Source organism: Mchenga conophoros, linkage group LG12 (assembly GCF_057382185.1).
Source record: "Mchenga conophoros isolate Kocher_MC1m ecotype Shallow Benthic linkage group LG12, M_conophoros_male_GT1.1, whole genome shotgun sequence".
Lineage (NCBI taxonomy): Eukaryota > Metazoa > Chordata > Actinopteri > Cichliformes > Cichlidae > Mchenga > Mchenga conophoros.
In genome coordinates, this window is record NC_140537.1 from 36,468,239 (window position 1) to 36,486,116 (window position 17,878).

Below are 17,878 nucleotides of genomic sequence, written 5' to 3' on the forward strand. Positions count from 1 at the left end.
TTTTGCGCTATTCACTGTACTAGTCTGAAATTTACAAAGGGTGCGATCATGCTCCTTACGGTAAAATACTATAATTTTACATCCTAGTAACCTTTCAAATGTAATTATTTGATTAAACCCAACAGGCGTTTGATCATTTAGACCAGCTTTTTGTTGAATTTCTCTAGCTAATGTTTGTGCTTGATAGTCATTAAAATCGGGTTGCAGAAGGTGGGCAACACTTGTAGCAAAACACAACTTATTCGAGGGGTTATGGACCACGTATAAAAACCGTCTTTTCTTTTTCACAATTTCGCTGTCGAGTATGTGTTTAAGCAATCTTTTCCCACTGCCATTTGGGGGTGTAACAATCTGAGCTACAACCTCCAACGAGCCATCACACATTACTGACCAGTTTGACTGTACCGCTCTCAAGAATAAATTTTCAAATTCAGATAAATCATGATTATCACGTAAAATCACTGAAACATTATTTTGTAACTGCTGGCCTCTCAATTCTAACTGGATATAATCACCTGGACGTGCGTGAGAGAAAACCCTGTTTGATATTTCACGTGCACTAGACATTACGCTTTGATAATAATGCGCATAGTCGGGTATATCGTTTGGAGGAGGAAAATTCAAAATTTCTCTAATTTCAACGTTATTAAATTTATTTCTAACAACTATAGAGGGTTGTGCTGAATTACTGGCGCAACTCTGGTCTGGATTACCCCCTTGTTGAAAGGAGTGATCGTGGTTTACTGGGTTAAGTGGCTCGTTCGCAGAGACAATGTCTGCGGGAGAGTTGAGTGATTGATGAGGATTAGAGTCATTGAAAGTGGTTGACAGCTGTACCGGGGGGCTGCGGCTGAGCGGTTCGTTGGGACACGCATTTTCTGGGGAAAAGACTAGCGAATGCTGGCTTTGAGAATCAATGAAACGATTTTGATTTAGCCTGTTTATTTGACTCAATAACTCTGGCGGTATTTGAACCTCATTTTGTATTTGGGCCAAAGCTTCTAAAGCTCTATTAATTGCTAAAAACGGATCAGAAGAGGAGATGTTTTGTGTCAGACTCATTTGTGAATGAACCGCGTCTGACTCTGTTTGGATCTCATCATGATCCAATCCCAAACTCAAAGAAATATTTTGAAAGGCACTTTCATTGGGTGCTAATCGGGCAAGAGCTAAATTAAGCAATTCTAAAGGATCATTATTATTGATCACCTCAGGTTGCTCACTGTTTTGTGAATATGTAATCTGAGAATGGTGTATATTTTCATTTAACCTAGCTAACGCTGTTTCTAAAGCAAGAAACGGGTCTGTAATATCTTGTTCCTGGTTATCCATTTATTTTATTATTATTGTTTAACAGGAATATATTAAAAGAAAAAACCACAAAAGAGAGTATGTTTGAAAAGCAAAATGAAAAAAAAAATATCAAAAACAAAGTTTTTATAAGATGAGCTGAACTAATTCAGCGAACAGAGATACCGCGCGAAGAGCGATTGACGCCAGCTGCCTTCGGGTGCGTGTTCGCGTTGTCCTCCTTGTCCTTGCGATCCTGCGGGTCCTGCTACTCCTCCTTCTGAAACGCCCTGAGAATTTGAGGGTAAGATACAAACAGTTAGTAAAGTTAAATAGAAAAGGGTTAGTTTTTATTTTAAAAAAGAAATGAGAAAAAAGCGAGAATCTAGAGAGACTGACCGTGATTGGGTCTCAAAGGCAGGCGCGGTGCATTTCGTGTGTCTGATGGCGGAGAATAAGAAGCGTTTCTGGGGCTCCGATCGGCCGGAGCATCGGGAGTGAGCTCAGAGAGCAAATCTTGGCTGTCCCCGGCGGCCAGGCGCAGGTTTTTCCCAGAGGGTTGCGGGAGAGAACAAGCTCCGACGGGAATGGAACTGGGGCCAGATGAAGCAGGGCGATCTAGCATAGAGAGCAAATGCTGTCTGTCCCGTGTGGAGAGACGAATATTCTTTCCTGTGGATCGCACAAGCACTGGTGGTGAAGAATTCGGGGAACTCGTACCAATAAAGGTGTCCAAGTCAGAGATATCTAGAAAGTTTGATAAAAATGAAAAAAGAGGGTTAATGTTTTGTTTTTCTTGTACAATTAGCTGTTAAGAAGGGGAACAAGAATGAACCAAACCTACCAATTCGATCGAGATACTCAAAAAAAGAGGAGTTGAGCAGGTTTATCTCAGAGTCTGAAAAGAAATAACATCGAGTATTTACAAACGGGAAAAAACAGTAAAAATATAAACATTATATGAACAAGAGTGAGAAAAAATGAGGTACCTGATGAGGCCATGATCGCTGCTATAGTTTAACTTACAAACGCACTTTTTAGCTCTGAGTGTTAGAGGGGAGCTTATATATGTTTTAAAAAGTGTATTCCAAGTGTTACAGAGCCTATTTGCATGGCTTTTTTGAAGATGAAAGGATTGACAGAAATGGTAAAAAGGAAAATGCGAAAAATGTAGTTAGAGAGGAAGATTAACACTTACCGAGTGATATGCACATAGGGCACGCGAAGGTAGTTGTTGATCCCTGGTTTCATGGCTGTTGAGCTCGCAAGCAGTCTGAGCGGCGCCAGTTGTTGATACGTCTGAAGTCAGATCTCTTCTGGGGTTCGAAGATAGTCTTAACATCAGCGGGAGAGCGAGTAATCGAGCCTGGAGCGGATTGGCTAACCGGGGTGCGAAGGGAGCGGTGCAAGGGTTATGTGATTGGCAGCGGGGCGCAGTGAGGCGGAGTTGGTCTAAGGGGGGAATTTTCAAACGAGGTAAGCAGCGCATTCGGGACCAGAGCGGGGAGCGAACAAGCAGGAAAAAATTGTGCTCTGGAAGCTGTTGCGGGTCGGTGCGATTAAGAGCGAGGTAGAACTTAGACTCTGCGTAGAATTTTAGAGGTAGCTAGCAAGAGGCAAGTTTTTGAAGAAAAAAGAGTAAGGAGCTTTCCCAATGTTTTTGGATTATAGCGCTTTTTTTTTGGGAATAGAGGGGTAGCTAACAAGTTATTCTAGGGGTTTTGGAGAAATCGCGGAGAAATTTTTAAAAGGAGTTTTGGCTTTGTTTGGCTGAGCATGAAGGGAGCCGCGGGGCGCTGAATTTGAGAAAAAAAGACTAAGGATTTTTTCAGGATTTTCCCTGTTATCGAATATAAGGTTTTGGGAATAGAGGGGGTACCCTAACAAGTTATTGTAGGGTTTTGGAGAAATAGCGGAGGGTTTTTTAAGGAGTTTTCCCTGCTTATGTATCTAAGGATTAGGTTAAGGGGGCTGCGGGGATCGCGAGTTGTTTTTTCTGAGTATGAGTTTTATTCTAAATCTACAAATGCATATAAATCGAAATAAAGTTTTCCCCCAAGGCATGCAGCATGTGTTTGTGGCCATACTGAACGTTACAAAAGCACAAGTTTAACTAAACAATTTTAATATGGTTTAATACATTTTTAAACACATGAGCACAGAGCCCGAGAGAGCACGGTCCGGAGACACGGGCGCGCCCCCGCGCGCCCAGACACACAGCCTCGGGCGCGCGCGGGCGCGCGCACACACACTCACCCACCACCAGATGGCGTTTTTTGAGCATAAAAAATAAATAAATTTTTTAATTGCTTAAAGAAATAAAAGAATGCTATTTTGATATATAAGAAACTTTCTAAATAATCAATTATATTTTTATGAATATCATATTTTTATGAATATCATATTTTTATGAATATCATATTTTTATGAATATCATATTTTTATGAATATCATATTTTTATTATTTAATTACTTCCTACTTCCGGACTTCCGGAGCTAATTTAATTAGGGGCTAATTTAATTAGGGGATAATTTAATTACTTCCTACTTCCGGACTTCCGGAGCTCATGAATAATTAATGAGCTCCGGAAGCAACCTGTCACTTTTTTTGACGAGAGGGGTATAATATCACTCTCTTACAACACACAGAGACAGAAACCTGCTGGGGTTTTATTTGTTTGTGTTAAAATGTTGAAATATTAGAATTCCCTCACCAAAACAGTGGGACGGTCTTCTCAGAGAGGCTTTTAGTGAAGCTGACCTCAGAGTAAGGCTCCGACACAGTTGAGGTCAGGTTCAGTAACTTGAATTAGTTGAGGTGAAGCCTAGCAGACGACTGCCTGCTGCTGCCTCCTCTGTGATTATGATCTGTCAGCAGAAGCAGCCACTACCTAATGGCAAAATTAGCTTTAGGGACCAACCTATTAACGTGTTCATCTCTTCTGTAATGTTGGACCTTTTAAAATGGGAGCTTTGGGAACTAACTCATCTGTGGAAATCTGTGGAAATAGCCACAAGGACCTGATGTATTTGGCACTTTTTGGTTTAATTTGCTTGCTTTCAGCAGATTTAATCCATCAGTCCTTCCATTTGCTTTTATTTATCCAGGGCCGGGGCACAGGGCAACAACCTAAGCAGAGAAGCCCAGACCTCCTTCCCCTCAGACACTTCCTCAGGCTTATCCAGGGGAGCACCAATATAATAAAACTCCAAAATCTAATCATCATAAGGATTACTATAAGCAGATGTCATTAATGTGCACCGCAGCGAGGCAGTGGTCCTTAATTCGAGCCTTCCCTTCCCTGGTTTAGGCTCCAGCACCCTGGCAACCATGGCTTTAAAAGATGATTTGAATAGCGTCCGACTGATCGCTGACCTTATGTTAAATTAGAGAAAAATCTATTTTGGAGAAACAAAATGCGCTCTTGTGTGTTCAGTATTTGGTGTCTTAATTAGGTTATTTTAATAGTATTGCACAGATAAATTGGTGCATCCAAGTTTCCCCAGCAAATAACTGTATTTACAGCAGCGGGAGGGTCTGTGTGGGAATGACTAAAAACAATGTTCCTGGTAATGAAGGGATGTGTCATATGGCTCAGTGGTGTGGTTTTAAAAGTAGACGACAGCTCTTTGTTACAGGGGGAAAAAAGTTACAAAAACTGTTTATTTCACAGAGTTTTGGATAGTAAATAAATAATATTAGCAGCTGAAGCTTTTTAAGTCAGATTTGATCTTGGTTATGTACTTGTACTAGTTAGTGGATTTCCCTCCTCCCTCTCCTTCATCTTTTCTCCTTCATCACCAAACTTGTCTTCTTACTTTCTTAACGGTGACTCACAAAGCTGCACCACACTGTGTATCGGTCTCTGTTTCAAACATGGTCATTAACTGTTTTCGTTGTTCCTGCCATCACAGGACGCACAGATAGTCACATTTTTTTAATTGCTCATTTGTGCCAGTTATTGTTGGCTATTGTCCATCGTTGCACCCCAGGATTAAAACAAAGGGAAACCCTGTGCAGTATGTTAACAATTCAGCTGTTATGCAAGCATGAGGGTTTACTTTTCTTAGGACACGAAACACTGAGAATCGTTACACAATCGCAATGCACCCATTTTAGTATCCACCTCTGTCCTTACCTGTTAGATAAATGTTTGGGTTTTTTAATCATTTGTAATGACTAACAAGAAAGCCTGCACTTCTTTCTTCTGCCCCCTCATTTTCTCTCGATTAAACTCAATATTTTCACCTCCTCAGTTTATCAGCCACGTCGTGACTCCCAGCACAGCAGAGGACTCTGTCCCTCTCCCAGTTTCAAGTTGCTTTATTGCCTTTCCATGTAAATACATCTCTGGTGCCAAAGCATATGAAGGAAGATAGAGGGGAAAAAATTAAAAATAAGCATTGGGGATGCCTGTACTGGCTGACTGGCCATCGATCACAGGCTGGTTTGATTCCTGGCTGTTCCCGTCCAGATGTCTTCCTGTATTTAACTAAGATGCAGAGCACCAAAGAGCTCTGCTGAACACTAACAGTTTTATTTTGTAAGTTCTACTCTTGGTTGGTTCGGTAATACCTAATAACAGAATGATCCTCCAGAACGCACTGTAGTCCACAGCAGGGGTGGAACATATGTCTTGAGTAGCTGTCTGATATGCAAAAGAAGAGAAATAAAAGATGCGTCTGTTTAAAAGTGCAGCCAAACAAACTCACCTGTGAGAATTTAATGTGAAACTTTCTCCCAACAAAGTTTAAAAATCTCAGGAAACAGGAAAATGAAAATATGCACTTTCACCATCCCGTGAATTCTGCCTCACGCTGCATGCGTTGCTCCCTGAGTGGTAACTACACATTGCAAATAAGTTTACTCAGTCATCTCCTACATTGTATCTGATGATCTGTAAATTCCCTTTTATGCTCACCAGGTGAAAACTCTGCCTGTAGTTCTGATTCTGCTGAAGAATCTCAAAGGATGATCACAAACAAGTTCTGCGTGTACTCTCAGGCTGCACAGGAAGTCTTATATTTATGTACTTATACTGCTTATACTGTACGTCTCAAGTATTTTCAACAAGAGAGGAGAAAGTCCCTGAATGGTTGTTGCTGTGGTTGCTGTGGCTCATTAGGTAGAGCAGCGTGAGTGGTATGATCCCTGGCTCCTGCAGTACAGGAGCGACATATGGATCATCCATGAATATGTGAATGAATAAAGTGGTTTTAAAAATGGTCAAATGTTTTTATTAAAAAGCCTAATATAAATGCCAATCTATTTTTGTGTCCAAGTTTTTTCCTCGATTCAGCAGAGGTCATAAAGTGCAAAGTACCAGAAAGTGCCAAACCCGCTTTCCAACTTGCAAATATATTCATGCAGCTCAGTTTGTATTTTGCACATGCATAGAAAAAAGCACATCTCCTTTTTGACACTTTTGTGAGACGCATCATTCTTTTATCTCCACATCTCTTCTTTTTCTGCTTTCAAATTCTGTATACAGTATGTTCAGTAGAGACACACAGACTGAGGACATTCATGTCTGTCTTTCTCACTGTTTGACAGAAGTACAAGAATCTGAGTTTCTCCTTCTTTTTCCCAACAGAAAGACCGTTTTGTGAAGCTCCTGGATCAGCTGCACAACTCCCTGCGTATCGATCTCTCCATGTACAGAGTGAGTCAGAGCTTCCAGCTGCTGATAATAGTTTCTTAACTGCAAACAGAGAATACGGTCGTATTAATCAGAATCAATCAGAATCAGAATACTTTATTGATCCCTGGGGGAAATTATTTCAGTCGTTCACAAGATAGCACACGATAGAGGGCAGAAGTCAAACTAGACTACACGGACTACTTACTACATATTTCACCCCCTTCTGCTGTAAGGCAGTTTCCTTATTTCCTGCCAAAAATAACAATAAAAAAATCACCCAGCTGTTGTCCGTTTTCTTTATTTTAAGTTAATTCTGGACCTACAGAAATATGTGAATATAGCATTGGTTTCCATTTGTAGCCAAACGTTTTGCTTGTTATACAATTGAGTGCTTGATTCGATGAATGTTACAGTTTCATCACCATTATGAACAAGAGTTACAGAATATAAGAGCCTAGAAGAGCCTGACCTAAATAGGCTGATGCATTTTAGAAGAAACATAATTAACCAAGTGTTCGTGTGTGTTTATGTGCAGAATAACTTCCCAGCCAGCAGCAAGGCTCGCCTCAGTGACCTCAAATCTACTGTGGATCTTCTCACCAGCATCACTTTCTTCAGAATGAAGGTAGAATCAGCTCATAGTGTATAATCACTAATATCATAGCACTAAAACCAAACAGACAAAACACTGCTGTTATATTATAAGGTTAGATACCTTTAATGATGAAGTATTGACTCAAAGTATTAAATGTATTTTATAGATTTTAGCTTGTTTATAGCGCTTATGTAGATGGATGGATAAATAGATGTTTTTGATACACTTTATATGAAATATACATTTTTTTCCCCTTTGTAATCAGGTTGGTTGGGTTGCTGTTGGATTAGGACATCATAGTTGCACTGTAGTGCAGCATGCTACAATTAAAAGCTATACTTTAGCTGTTAGCAGTAGCGCATGGTCAAAGTAGCTAATTATTTTACTTGAATCTCTCTCTTCCAATTATGTCCTTCCATCTATTGTCTTATCATGTTAATTACACCTTCCTCTGTCTCTTCCTCACTCTCTTGTTGGGAAGGCTGTCCCTCCTGCTACACTTCTCTGTGGCTAGTGCTAGGAACAGCAAGGGCCTTATATTAGTTCTTGCTGGTACTACGGTGCAGCTGCAAACACAAAATTTAAAGCATTGGTAAAATAAAGAAAAGAATGTAAAATACAGTAACAATGTATACTATACAGAAACACTGCACTGCCACCCCACGTCCCCTCTCTGGAGATTATAGCGTCCTGCTTTTTATCAGGCAAATTTATATTCTAGATTAATAACATGATAACATTGATATTCACCCACTGTGTTCTGTCTTCCCACTCCAATACCCGGTCTCATGCAGGTCTTGGAACTGCAGAGTCCTCCCCGTGCAGCCAACGTGGTGCGAGATTGCGTCAAGGCCTGCCTGAACTCCACCTACGAGTATATCTTTAACAACTGTCTGGAGCTCTTCAACCGCCAGTTTCAACCCGCCGTCCAAGCAGTGAGTGGCTAAGTATCGACATGTTTTAAGCTTCCACAACAGATCAATACATCTTCTGGGAAATTTGTAAATGTTTGACTGAGAGAAGTGATAATACAACAGTATTTCCCATCAGCTACAACCAAACCCTAAACAATATGTCTGTTAGAGTGATAGAAAGCAGTAGTTTGCTCTCTATCACTATCCAGTGTTGTATAGTGTTACAAAGATCTATGAGTTACTTTTCATGTGACTACAGTGGTTTCTCCCTATTCTGTGGTTGATTTAACAATATTTAAATAAAGCAAACACCAGATTTAACTCTCAGTTTTTACATCAACTCCTCAAATTGCAATATTAATCACATTAATCTGCACTGCAGCCTGGTTTAAGTGATGCTCTAATGAACCCCTATCTGTAGCAGCCACAGAAATATTTCCAGAACAAGGGAAATTTTTAACCTTGCCAAGAAAGATTTTTGTATCAGTGTGTCTAAAGTCATTAAACCATTCGAGTCCCTGAATAAATTAAAAATATGTATTAATGGTGTTATTTTCAGCTTCATGGAGTGTACAAACTCTTATCACATAAATATGGAGCAAGAACATTTTTTAAAATGTGTCATATTATGATAAATTATTCATCGAAATTTCAACTGTCAAGAAAACTTCTGAACTTGTTTTGTTTTCTGCTTCCGTGTAGAACTGAAACATGTCAGGCAAGTCAATTCTTCCTTTATTTCATATTCTTTTTCACGTGTGCAGCCCGAGCCAGACAAGAAAAAGAAGAAGAAGAAGAAGGAAAAAGCAGAGGGTCAGGAAGCTGAAGATGATGATGAAGAGGAGGAGGATGAAGAAGAAGAGTTGGAAGAGGAGGAGAAGAAAGAGGAGAGTCAACCGGAAGAGCAGGGCCCAAGCATCCAGAATCTGGACTTTTGGCCTAAACTCATCACACTCATTGTGTCCATCATTGAGGAGGATAAGAACTCGTACACACCCATCATTAACCAGTCAGTGTTTTCCTTTTGTCTTCTATATTCTAATTCTGGGAAATGTGTTGTTGCAGAAGTTGTCTTCATGGAGCAGAACTATCAAGTGTATTATATTTTTGAACTTATATATCTATTGTAATGAATGTTTAAAGACATATAGTACATTTTATTCATACATAAGCTCATTGTGCTTAACACAAGATAAAAACATAAGAACCTGAGTAGGTTTTGCCTTAAGGCAGTGAAAACAGCTAAAACAAGACTGTTTACTACAAAAGTATAGAAGTATAAAAGATCAACTAGGAACTAAAGGTGGTAGGTATTTTTTAATAAAAAAAATAATAACAAAATAAATAACACTTTTATTGTTGAGCAAACTGTGGTCTGTGGAGGTGCTAGATTAAAAAAAATCTCCAAAACACAAAAGCTTTGTACGTTGCAATAGAATCTTTTCTTTTGTTATAAACAATCTTTTTATTTTTATTTATTCAACTATTTTTACTGCCACAAGGCATTGCAAAACCAGGACAAGTCCCAGTAAATCTACTTCTGGTTTGCTATAGATCAATGGAAGTAACATTTAAAAAAAACCAACATGGCCAGGGTTGAACCAGAGCTTTTGATCAATAAGGTTTAAAAGTTAACAACATAAAACAATTGCGCGCTTGCAACTAGTGCAAAATGCTGCGGCACAATTTTTAAGTGGCAGAAGGAAAGTCGACCACATCACTCTGGTTTTGGCTTCTCTACATTGGCTTCCAGTTGAATTTAGGATCCGTTTTAAAGTTCATTTATTGGTTTTAAAATCTCTAAATGGTCTGGCACCTGTTTATTTGTCTGACTTGTTGAAGCCCCACGTCCCCATTCGTTCGCTTCGGTCAGCTGAGCAGCTGCTGCTTTCAGTCCCTAAGTCACAGCTGAAACTTGGAGGAGACCGAGCGTTCTCTGTTGCAGCTCTGATGCTTTGGAATAACCTTCCTCTCCATATTAGACAAACTACATCAGTGCCAGTTTTTAAGTCCTGATTAAAAACCTATTTTTATTCCCTGGCTTTTAACTCTGTGGGTAACTGACATTTTTATTAATTTTATTGCTCTGTCTGGTTTTTGCTATTTTATTCCTATATTTATATTTGTATTGTTCAGCACTTTGGTCTGCCAGGTGTGTTTTTAAAGTGCTATATGCATAAATGATGATGATGATAAAACAAACAGGTTTTAAAAACCAGACAGTGGGATCTGTGTGTGCTACTAAACTCAAATAACTATTTTTTGGTCAGTTGTTAGCTTAGATTAGAGCTTAACACAGATATTGTGTTCAAGTTAAGATATTAAATGATATCCTGGATAAACCCCCAATCGTATAATGTTTGGGCTCAGTGAAGCATAAGCAAAGTAACAGCAGCCAACCAGATGATCAAGACAAGTTTAAAGGGTAACATTTAACAACATTTCCAAAAATCCTTCAGATTCCAGTTACACTGGAAGGGAAAGGGGCTGCAGTGACCCCCATTACTTGCAGAGTAACGAGTATTTTTACTGTCTTACTTCTTTATTCCTCCAGGTTTCCTCAAGAGCTCAATGTGGGTAAAGTCAGCGCAGAGGTCATGTGGATGCTCTTCGCTCAAGACATGAAATATGCCCTAGAGGGTAAGACTATATCTTTGCATACTTGGACAGTATATGTGTGTGTGACAGAGACATCTCAGAGAAACCAACTCCTCCTTCTTCCCTTCTGCATTCACACTGTCTTTTCTTCAATCCATCATCTCCTTCAGTGTTGGATAAGATTGACCACTACCACTGGAAAAATGGTGAGATTAGAGATAAAAATATGGAGATACAGTCAGAAAAGTCAGTAATCGGGATTCCAGAATAGGGTTAAACATCTCCTGAGACCATTTCTATAAAAACTTGTTCAAACCTCTCAGCACTGAGCTAAAACACACTGACAGTAAGCATCAGAGAGTAAGAATGTTCATTGTAATATCAAATAAAAGTGTGTGCAAAGTTCTGAGACTGTTGCTGATAAGGGGAAAATACAGGAAGCAGGTGTTAGTGTTTAACATTTTTAGAGCTGAATTATTGATATTTTTATAACATCAGTGATTTCCCAGGAGCCTCCACTTTAGAAATGTGTGGACTCTAGTTGGGTTCTTTCAAGATAAGTGCATATAGGTTAGTCATCATAACGAGCTAACTTCGCTACCTAACAGTCAGCTGAGATCTGCTTAGCTGCTCAGTATTCTGACTTTTGATCGTGTCTCACGTCAGACTTGTAGAAACTGTAAAAGCTAGTGTCCTAAAACACATCGCCTGAGCAGGTGTTTAAAGCTTGGCTGTGACCCTGTGTGTTGAGTTTAGATGATTTGTTTTTAGTTTTGTAGTTGTTTCACAGCAACAAAGAGGAAACTTGCGAAAAAGTAGATTTTAGTAGCAAATTTGACTGGTGGCTGGTTTTCCAGCCTTCTGTTTTGTGCGTAGTGTACTTTCCAGCTCCTCTAGTATTTTTCTTCTAACATGTTTTTCTGAAGCCGTTCTCATCTCAGTTATTGCTGCCACAAACTTGCTTCTCTTTCAGTTTCTATTCTTATTGCTTTTGTCATATTTCTGTTGCCATCTCAGCTCCCGCTACATTTCGTATCCGCAAAGTTGACTTCTACGCTGGTAAGAGTGTGTGTGTGATGAGTGTGCATGTACGCATTTCTTTTGTCTTCAGTAGTTTCCTAAGGGTTTTTTTTTTTTGCACCAGTAAAACTTATTTAACTGCATTTATCTTTTACTTAATTAAATTAGAACAAACATTCTCCCTTTATTCTATCTATGTGTGTACATCCTTCTTCATAAATGATGCAGATGTTGTTTCTCTGTATAATTTATCAATTTTTTTTAGGAGTGAGACAATAACGGAGAAAAACGACTGCATCAACTTGCAATCGTGAAAACCAAACTATTAGCCTAGTGGACGTATTACACATGTGTAGCAGTTTGAGTATTGGAGTTTTGTTTAATGGTAAAAAGTGTTGATATGAAAAAAGCAGGCATCTCCACGTTCAACCTGGTTACCTCAAAAACAGCTTATAACAGTTTATAATACTGGTATAATTATTAATGTTCAACATGTTATCAAATGATCTGTAACGTAATCAGTGTGAGGACTAGGGATGGGTATCGTTTAGGTTTTATCCGATACCGGTGCCAAACCGGTACTTTTGAAACGGTGCCGGTGCTCAAACGGTGCTCAAACCGGTGCTTAAAGAATGGAGAACACAAACTTTGTCCAAAAACCTCTCATGTTTAACTGTTTTCCACTTTTTCTTTGGTCATTTTAGCCTTTTTGTCCAGGGTGAAGGGAGTATCTGCCATCAAACAAGAAGACAGCCGCATGTAGCTATGATGGTGTTTGCTAGTTCACCTTACATGCATTAATGTAATAACGTGGTTAGCCTACTCAACGTAAATTACACACGAACAACATTAAGCTACTCACGCAGAGAAGAACGGCTGCTGCTGCATCATCATCCTCATCATTTCTGCTACACTGGCAGGGCTAGGGGCCAGGACTCTCCTCTTCGGGTTTTTGGGGGATGTTGCTAACTCCGGGTCCGATAACAGGCACCACATCCGCAGTAGATGTGTATCAAAATCCTCATAGATTTTAAACCTGTCTTTACTTTGGCTGTTGTGGCTGTTGTTTTTTGCAGAACATGAGAAGCATAAGCTCTGTAAGACTGCTGACTACATGAACCTGCACTTTAAGGTCAAGTGGCTGTACAACGAGTACGTTAAGGAGCTGCCTGCCTTCAACGACGCTGTGCCAGAATACCCTGCGTGAGACCGTGTTTTCTCTCTCATTATTTCTCCTTCAGACAAAGGAGAGCTCTTGTTGATTGATTTTTCTGACTTTCCAATTAGATTTGGTGTGATGTTGCATACCAAACACACTCGAAGCATTTCTCTCTGGGTTTTGACACTAGAAATATGGAGGAATAATAACATTAGCCAGAAGAGTTATCAGCGAGCACATTTTTTTCCCAAGGCCTTTGCTCTGTTTCACAGTTTAGATAACCAAAATTCAATAGGTTCACGGAGAAATGACCTTTTAATACAAAGGCACAAGATGTTTTTACACTTAAATATTTCTGTTCTACAAACTATAACATGTGGATGTAAAATATAAAACGCCAAACAAATCAGGTAAATTAGAACTGCAATGAAATGAATTTTGGACAGCTGAGCTTTGAAAACGTTTTCAATCTGCAAACGTTCCAATTTTTCAGGCTGTCAAAGAGAAGATTAAACTTTGTCTAGCTTTGTCTGTTTCCTATTATTCCTTCAGATGGTTTCTCCAGTTTGTCCTTGCCTGGCTCGCTGAGAACGAGGAGGTATCCATGGAGTTTATGCATGGAGCGCTGGAGAGAGACAAGAGAGAAGGGGTGAGTCAGAGACTCGGGAGAAATGATTCTGGTTGCTGAAAGTTGTCACGTCATCGTGAGCAAAACAAAAGTGTCACAGACTCCTTTGAATGAGCAACAAGTTTATCGTCAGAGCTCTCTGTTAGAGTCTGAATGAAGACGTACGCAGGGAAGAGGAGGTAGTGCTCGGTCAAACACAGGATTTTAATCCAGAAGAGCTCATTTCATGTCATGTTTGAAGAAATCTTCGGGGTGGGGGTGGTGGAGTATCAGCAGGCTGGCTGTGATGGGCTGATCTGGCTAAAAAGCCCATTGATTATGTAAACATAAACCAGTGTTTTACCAGCATCATTTTTGACTTTTTGTTAAGTGGATGAATATTTTTTTTAAAGCACAAACTGTTTAATAATCTGTGGATGCATAAAAAGCGAGACAAAAACGTCATCTTGCAGCTCTGATCCTGATCTTTTTTTTTTCCACGTCATTGTCGTGATGATCATGGTCAAAAATCAGATGTGTGTGTGCTCTAGTTTTATCAGTCTGGGCTGCAAAACCAACCGTATTATTTTTGTTGCTGCTGTTTTTGAACAAAGGCTTACGTCAGAGCTTGTAGCCTTACACGGTTTCGTTGTGTCAAGCCTCACTGTCAGCCCCCGGTCCCTTAGAGATCTCCCACACTGTCCTTAGCTGAAAGTCAAAGCGCTGAGGCTTCGGGCACATTCGAGTATCTGGGCTGAGCACCGGCACAGCGTACACGTGGGTTCCAGCCTTTATTCAGGTGTGCCTCTTGATAAACACATTTGGCACTCCTGTTTATTTGTGGGGAGCTGGTGGGAGGAGATGTTATTGCTAGTGAAGCCATGTGAACTGATGATGTGCGGACATTATGAACGTCATGGCTACGCTTTCTAAATAAAGGTATGCGTACGTCTCCGCGTGTAATAAAAAAGAGAGATTTTTAGTTATGCATTCCTTGTTTTTCTTGTCAGTTTCAACAACGTCGTTATCCGAGCATCAAAAACTGTCCTCTTTGAAGAAAATGTATAATTTCACTCTATAAAGTTTCAGTGAACGTTTCTGTATTTCCTGTAAATTGAATCAGAATTGAATCATGGGAAACGGGAACGATTTGCTGGCTTCTCGCTTAGTGAAAATGAAACGTTATGTTTGTGATCTCGTCCATTATGAGCGATATTACTTTACAAGGTTTGCCTAAATGTGATAAATTTATGTTTTCTTGCCATTTGGACACTGCTGAGGTCACAGTGCTTACATGAGGCAGAGGAGGGGATGTGAGATGCAAAGTGGAAGGTGACGCACATCCTAAAAATAAAAAAGCACAAATATAAATGACTCCAGAAGTTTCAGACATCCTGATAAAAGATCGCATGAAAGCTGCTAAAATGTGAGCATTTCTGTTGCAGGTTGTGCCTGTGATTTAAAATATATATTGTCTGGCTGTTGTTAAAATAAACCTACAAAACAGCACAAGCACATCTAATATCACATAACAGATACAACCTGATTGTGCTTGATGCGCCCAGCAGCTGAGAGCACAGAGGAAGAGTTGTTGATCATGTTGTTGTCATGGCACCAGAGTGCAACCGCAGTAGAAAAACGATGCAGTAAAAAGGAAAGCTTTCTGCAGTAATGACAGAATAAAAGACCGCTTCAGACTCGTGACCTTTTGTTCAAATTCTCCCTTTGGTTCCTTCTGCTTTTGGACAACTTTTCGTAGATTAGAAGAATGATGAACAAGTGTTTGTCTGCCTCCTGTTGGTCCCCAAGCTGCACTCTGCCGTCCTATTTGTTGGTTTATTGTGCTAAGACAGCTATTGTGTGTCCTAAAGGAGGTTTGGCCCTTTTTGTGGCCTGAGCAGGTGGTTATTTTCAGTCATGCTTACACGGCTTGGCCTGCATGTGCATTTTCAAACATCGAAAGATTAAACATTTATATATGTCTGTGAAGGTTCTCAGTCATCCAGGTCATCGTAGTCAAAGGATATAAACCTAGTGGGTTACTCCCACTAGGTTTATATCTGGGACTCTCCACCATTTGACCTTAGAACTGAAGAAGCTTCTCGGATGAGAGGTGAAACGTCTTCAAGCAACTTAAAGAAGTCCAGACGCTTTTCTTTGCAAGCTCCTTTGAAAACGTTTAGATACGTTTTTTCTCATTTTATCTTGACTCATAAAAATCATTAAGAAAGTGGTAAAAATGGAGCATAGAGGTTACATAGTTGCAGGTGGATGTGATGTTGGAGCTGAACCTTTTGTGGAGTATATAAGATGCAAAAGAGCAATACATCGAAAAGGGATGTAGGTTTAATATTAGTATTTGAAGAATACGGTACATTGTGGCTCAAGAGTTGGGAGTTCGCCTTGTAATCGGAAGGTTGCCAGTTCGAGCCCCGGCTTGGACAGCCTTGGTCGTTGTGTCCTTGGGCAAGACACTTCACCCGTTGCCTACTGGTGGTGGTCAGAGGGCCCGGTGGCGCCAGTGTCCGGCAGCCTCGCCTCTGTCAGTGCGCCCCAGGGTGGCTGTGGCTACAATGTAGCTGCCATCACCAGTGTGTGAATGTGTGTGTGAATGGGTGGATGACTGGATATGTAAAGCGCTTTGGGGTCCTTAGGGACTAGTAAAGCGCTATATAAATACAGGCCATTTACCATTTACCATTAAATGAGAGAAGGGGAGGACGTACGAGTCAGCAAGGAGGAACACAGCGTAGGGAGACTGTTTGTTTTTTTTATTTGTGTCAAAGTAAAAAAATGTCCTCTTGTTCCTCTGTCTGCAGTTTCAACAGACATCTGAGCATGTTCTGTTCTCCAGCTCGGTGGTGGACATCTTCACTCAGCTCAATCAGAGCTTTGAGATTATCAAGAAACTGGACTGCCCTGACCCCACGGTGGTGGCACATTATAACAGACGCTTTGCCAAGGTGAGCCCCGTGCCTTTGTTTAGAGCCCATTTTGTAACTTTGGTCTCTGCAACACTGAAAAACATCTCAGATCTGACAGCATCTTAGTTTTTTATTCATTTCTCTGTTTTCTGCTGGCTAAACGCGAACATATGCAGAGACCATGTCTCACATTAGGAGCATATTAAAACATCCTTTTGCTTTCCAAGAACTACTGTTGATAGGTCAGGTTACTCTTTAAGAGAGCGCTTTACAAAAATACTCACTGGCTCTTACCTCTAGTGCAGGCGTATCACGCATGCAGCCAGTGAGGCCAGAATCATCCCACCGATGGTTCTAATGAGGCCCAGTTTGAAAATGTGAAAACTGCAAAAGAAGAAAAGCAGAAAAACTGAATTTTTGTCAGTTTATAAAACATCGAGCATGGCCTGTCATAACTGGATAATAAACTACTGACAGAAATGAAGTTTAAACAAGAGTAAACATAATTTACTCTAAATTAACAGAATATTTCTGTTTAATTAAATCCAGATAATGAGCTAAAAGTGTTTTTTCTATAATTTTCCTCAGTAATTTCTCAAAGGGGAAGCCCTTCTAATAGGTTTCTGTACATTTCTGGAGTATTGCAGCAGCAGAGTCGGTTCACTTCGGGCACGCTTGCACTTGGGGAAATACGTAGAGATGATGACCACTAGCTCAGAGTGAAACCAGAATATTTGCTGCACTATTTGCACTTTAGTGTAATCTGATATAGCACAGACTTAGGAAGCTCACAGGTTCAACAGCGACTGTTCTCTCATGCTCAGAGATGCAGTGTGAAAAAACTTCATATTTGCTATATCCTTTTAAATATTTGAATTTCCCTGCACCTCACTGCTCATAACACACACATTTTCTGTTTTGGATATTTGGACAAGTTAAAGTGGGATAGTGGGTAGCGTGGATTGATCAGTTAATCGAGAAGATCATCTGACTCTATTCAAAAGCATCAGCCTTTTTAGAAGACCGTTTCCTCCTTTTATAATCTAGTAAAACTGAATTGTTTCTGAGTGATTTCAAGACAGAAATATTAGCTGGTTTAGCTCCAGCCATCCCCGATACATCATACAAA

The 17,878-nt window shown here is 40.0% G+C and overlaps 1 protein-coding gene across 1 annotated transcript in view; it reads left to right on the forward strand.

Annotated features, from left to right (window-relative positions):
- unc13ba (unc-13 homolog Ba (C. elegans)) overlaps window positions 1–17,878 on the forward strand; it is a 200,716-nt gene that overhangs the window by 157,021 nt on the left and 25,817 nt on the right. Inside the window, exons 22-31 of the mRNA XM_085295557.1 lie at window positions 6,885–6,953; window positions 7,468–7,557; window positions 8,322–8,462; window positions 9,206–9,450; window positions 10,996–11,081; window positions 11,210–11,245; window positions 12,057–12,098; window positions 13,136–13,262; window positions 13,771–13,867; window positions 16,645–16,788. Of these exons, the coding sequence (XP_085151683.1) occupies window positions 6,885–6,953; window positions 7,468–7,557; window positions 8,322–8,462; window positions 9,206–9,450; window positions 10,996–11,081; window positions 11,210–11,245; window positions 12,057–12,098; window positions 13,136–13,262; window positions 13,771–13,867; window positions 16,645–16,788 (1,077 nt within the window). The remainder of the gene's footprint in view (window positions 1–6,884; window positions 6,954–7,467; window positions 7,558–8,321; window positions 8,463–9,205; window positions 9,451–10,995; window positions 11,082–11,209; window positions 11,246–12,056; window positions 12,099–13,135; window positions 13,263–13,770; window positions 13,868–16,644; window positions 16,789–17,878) is intronic.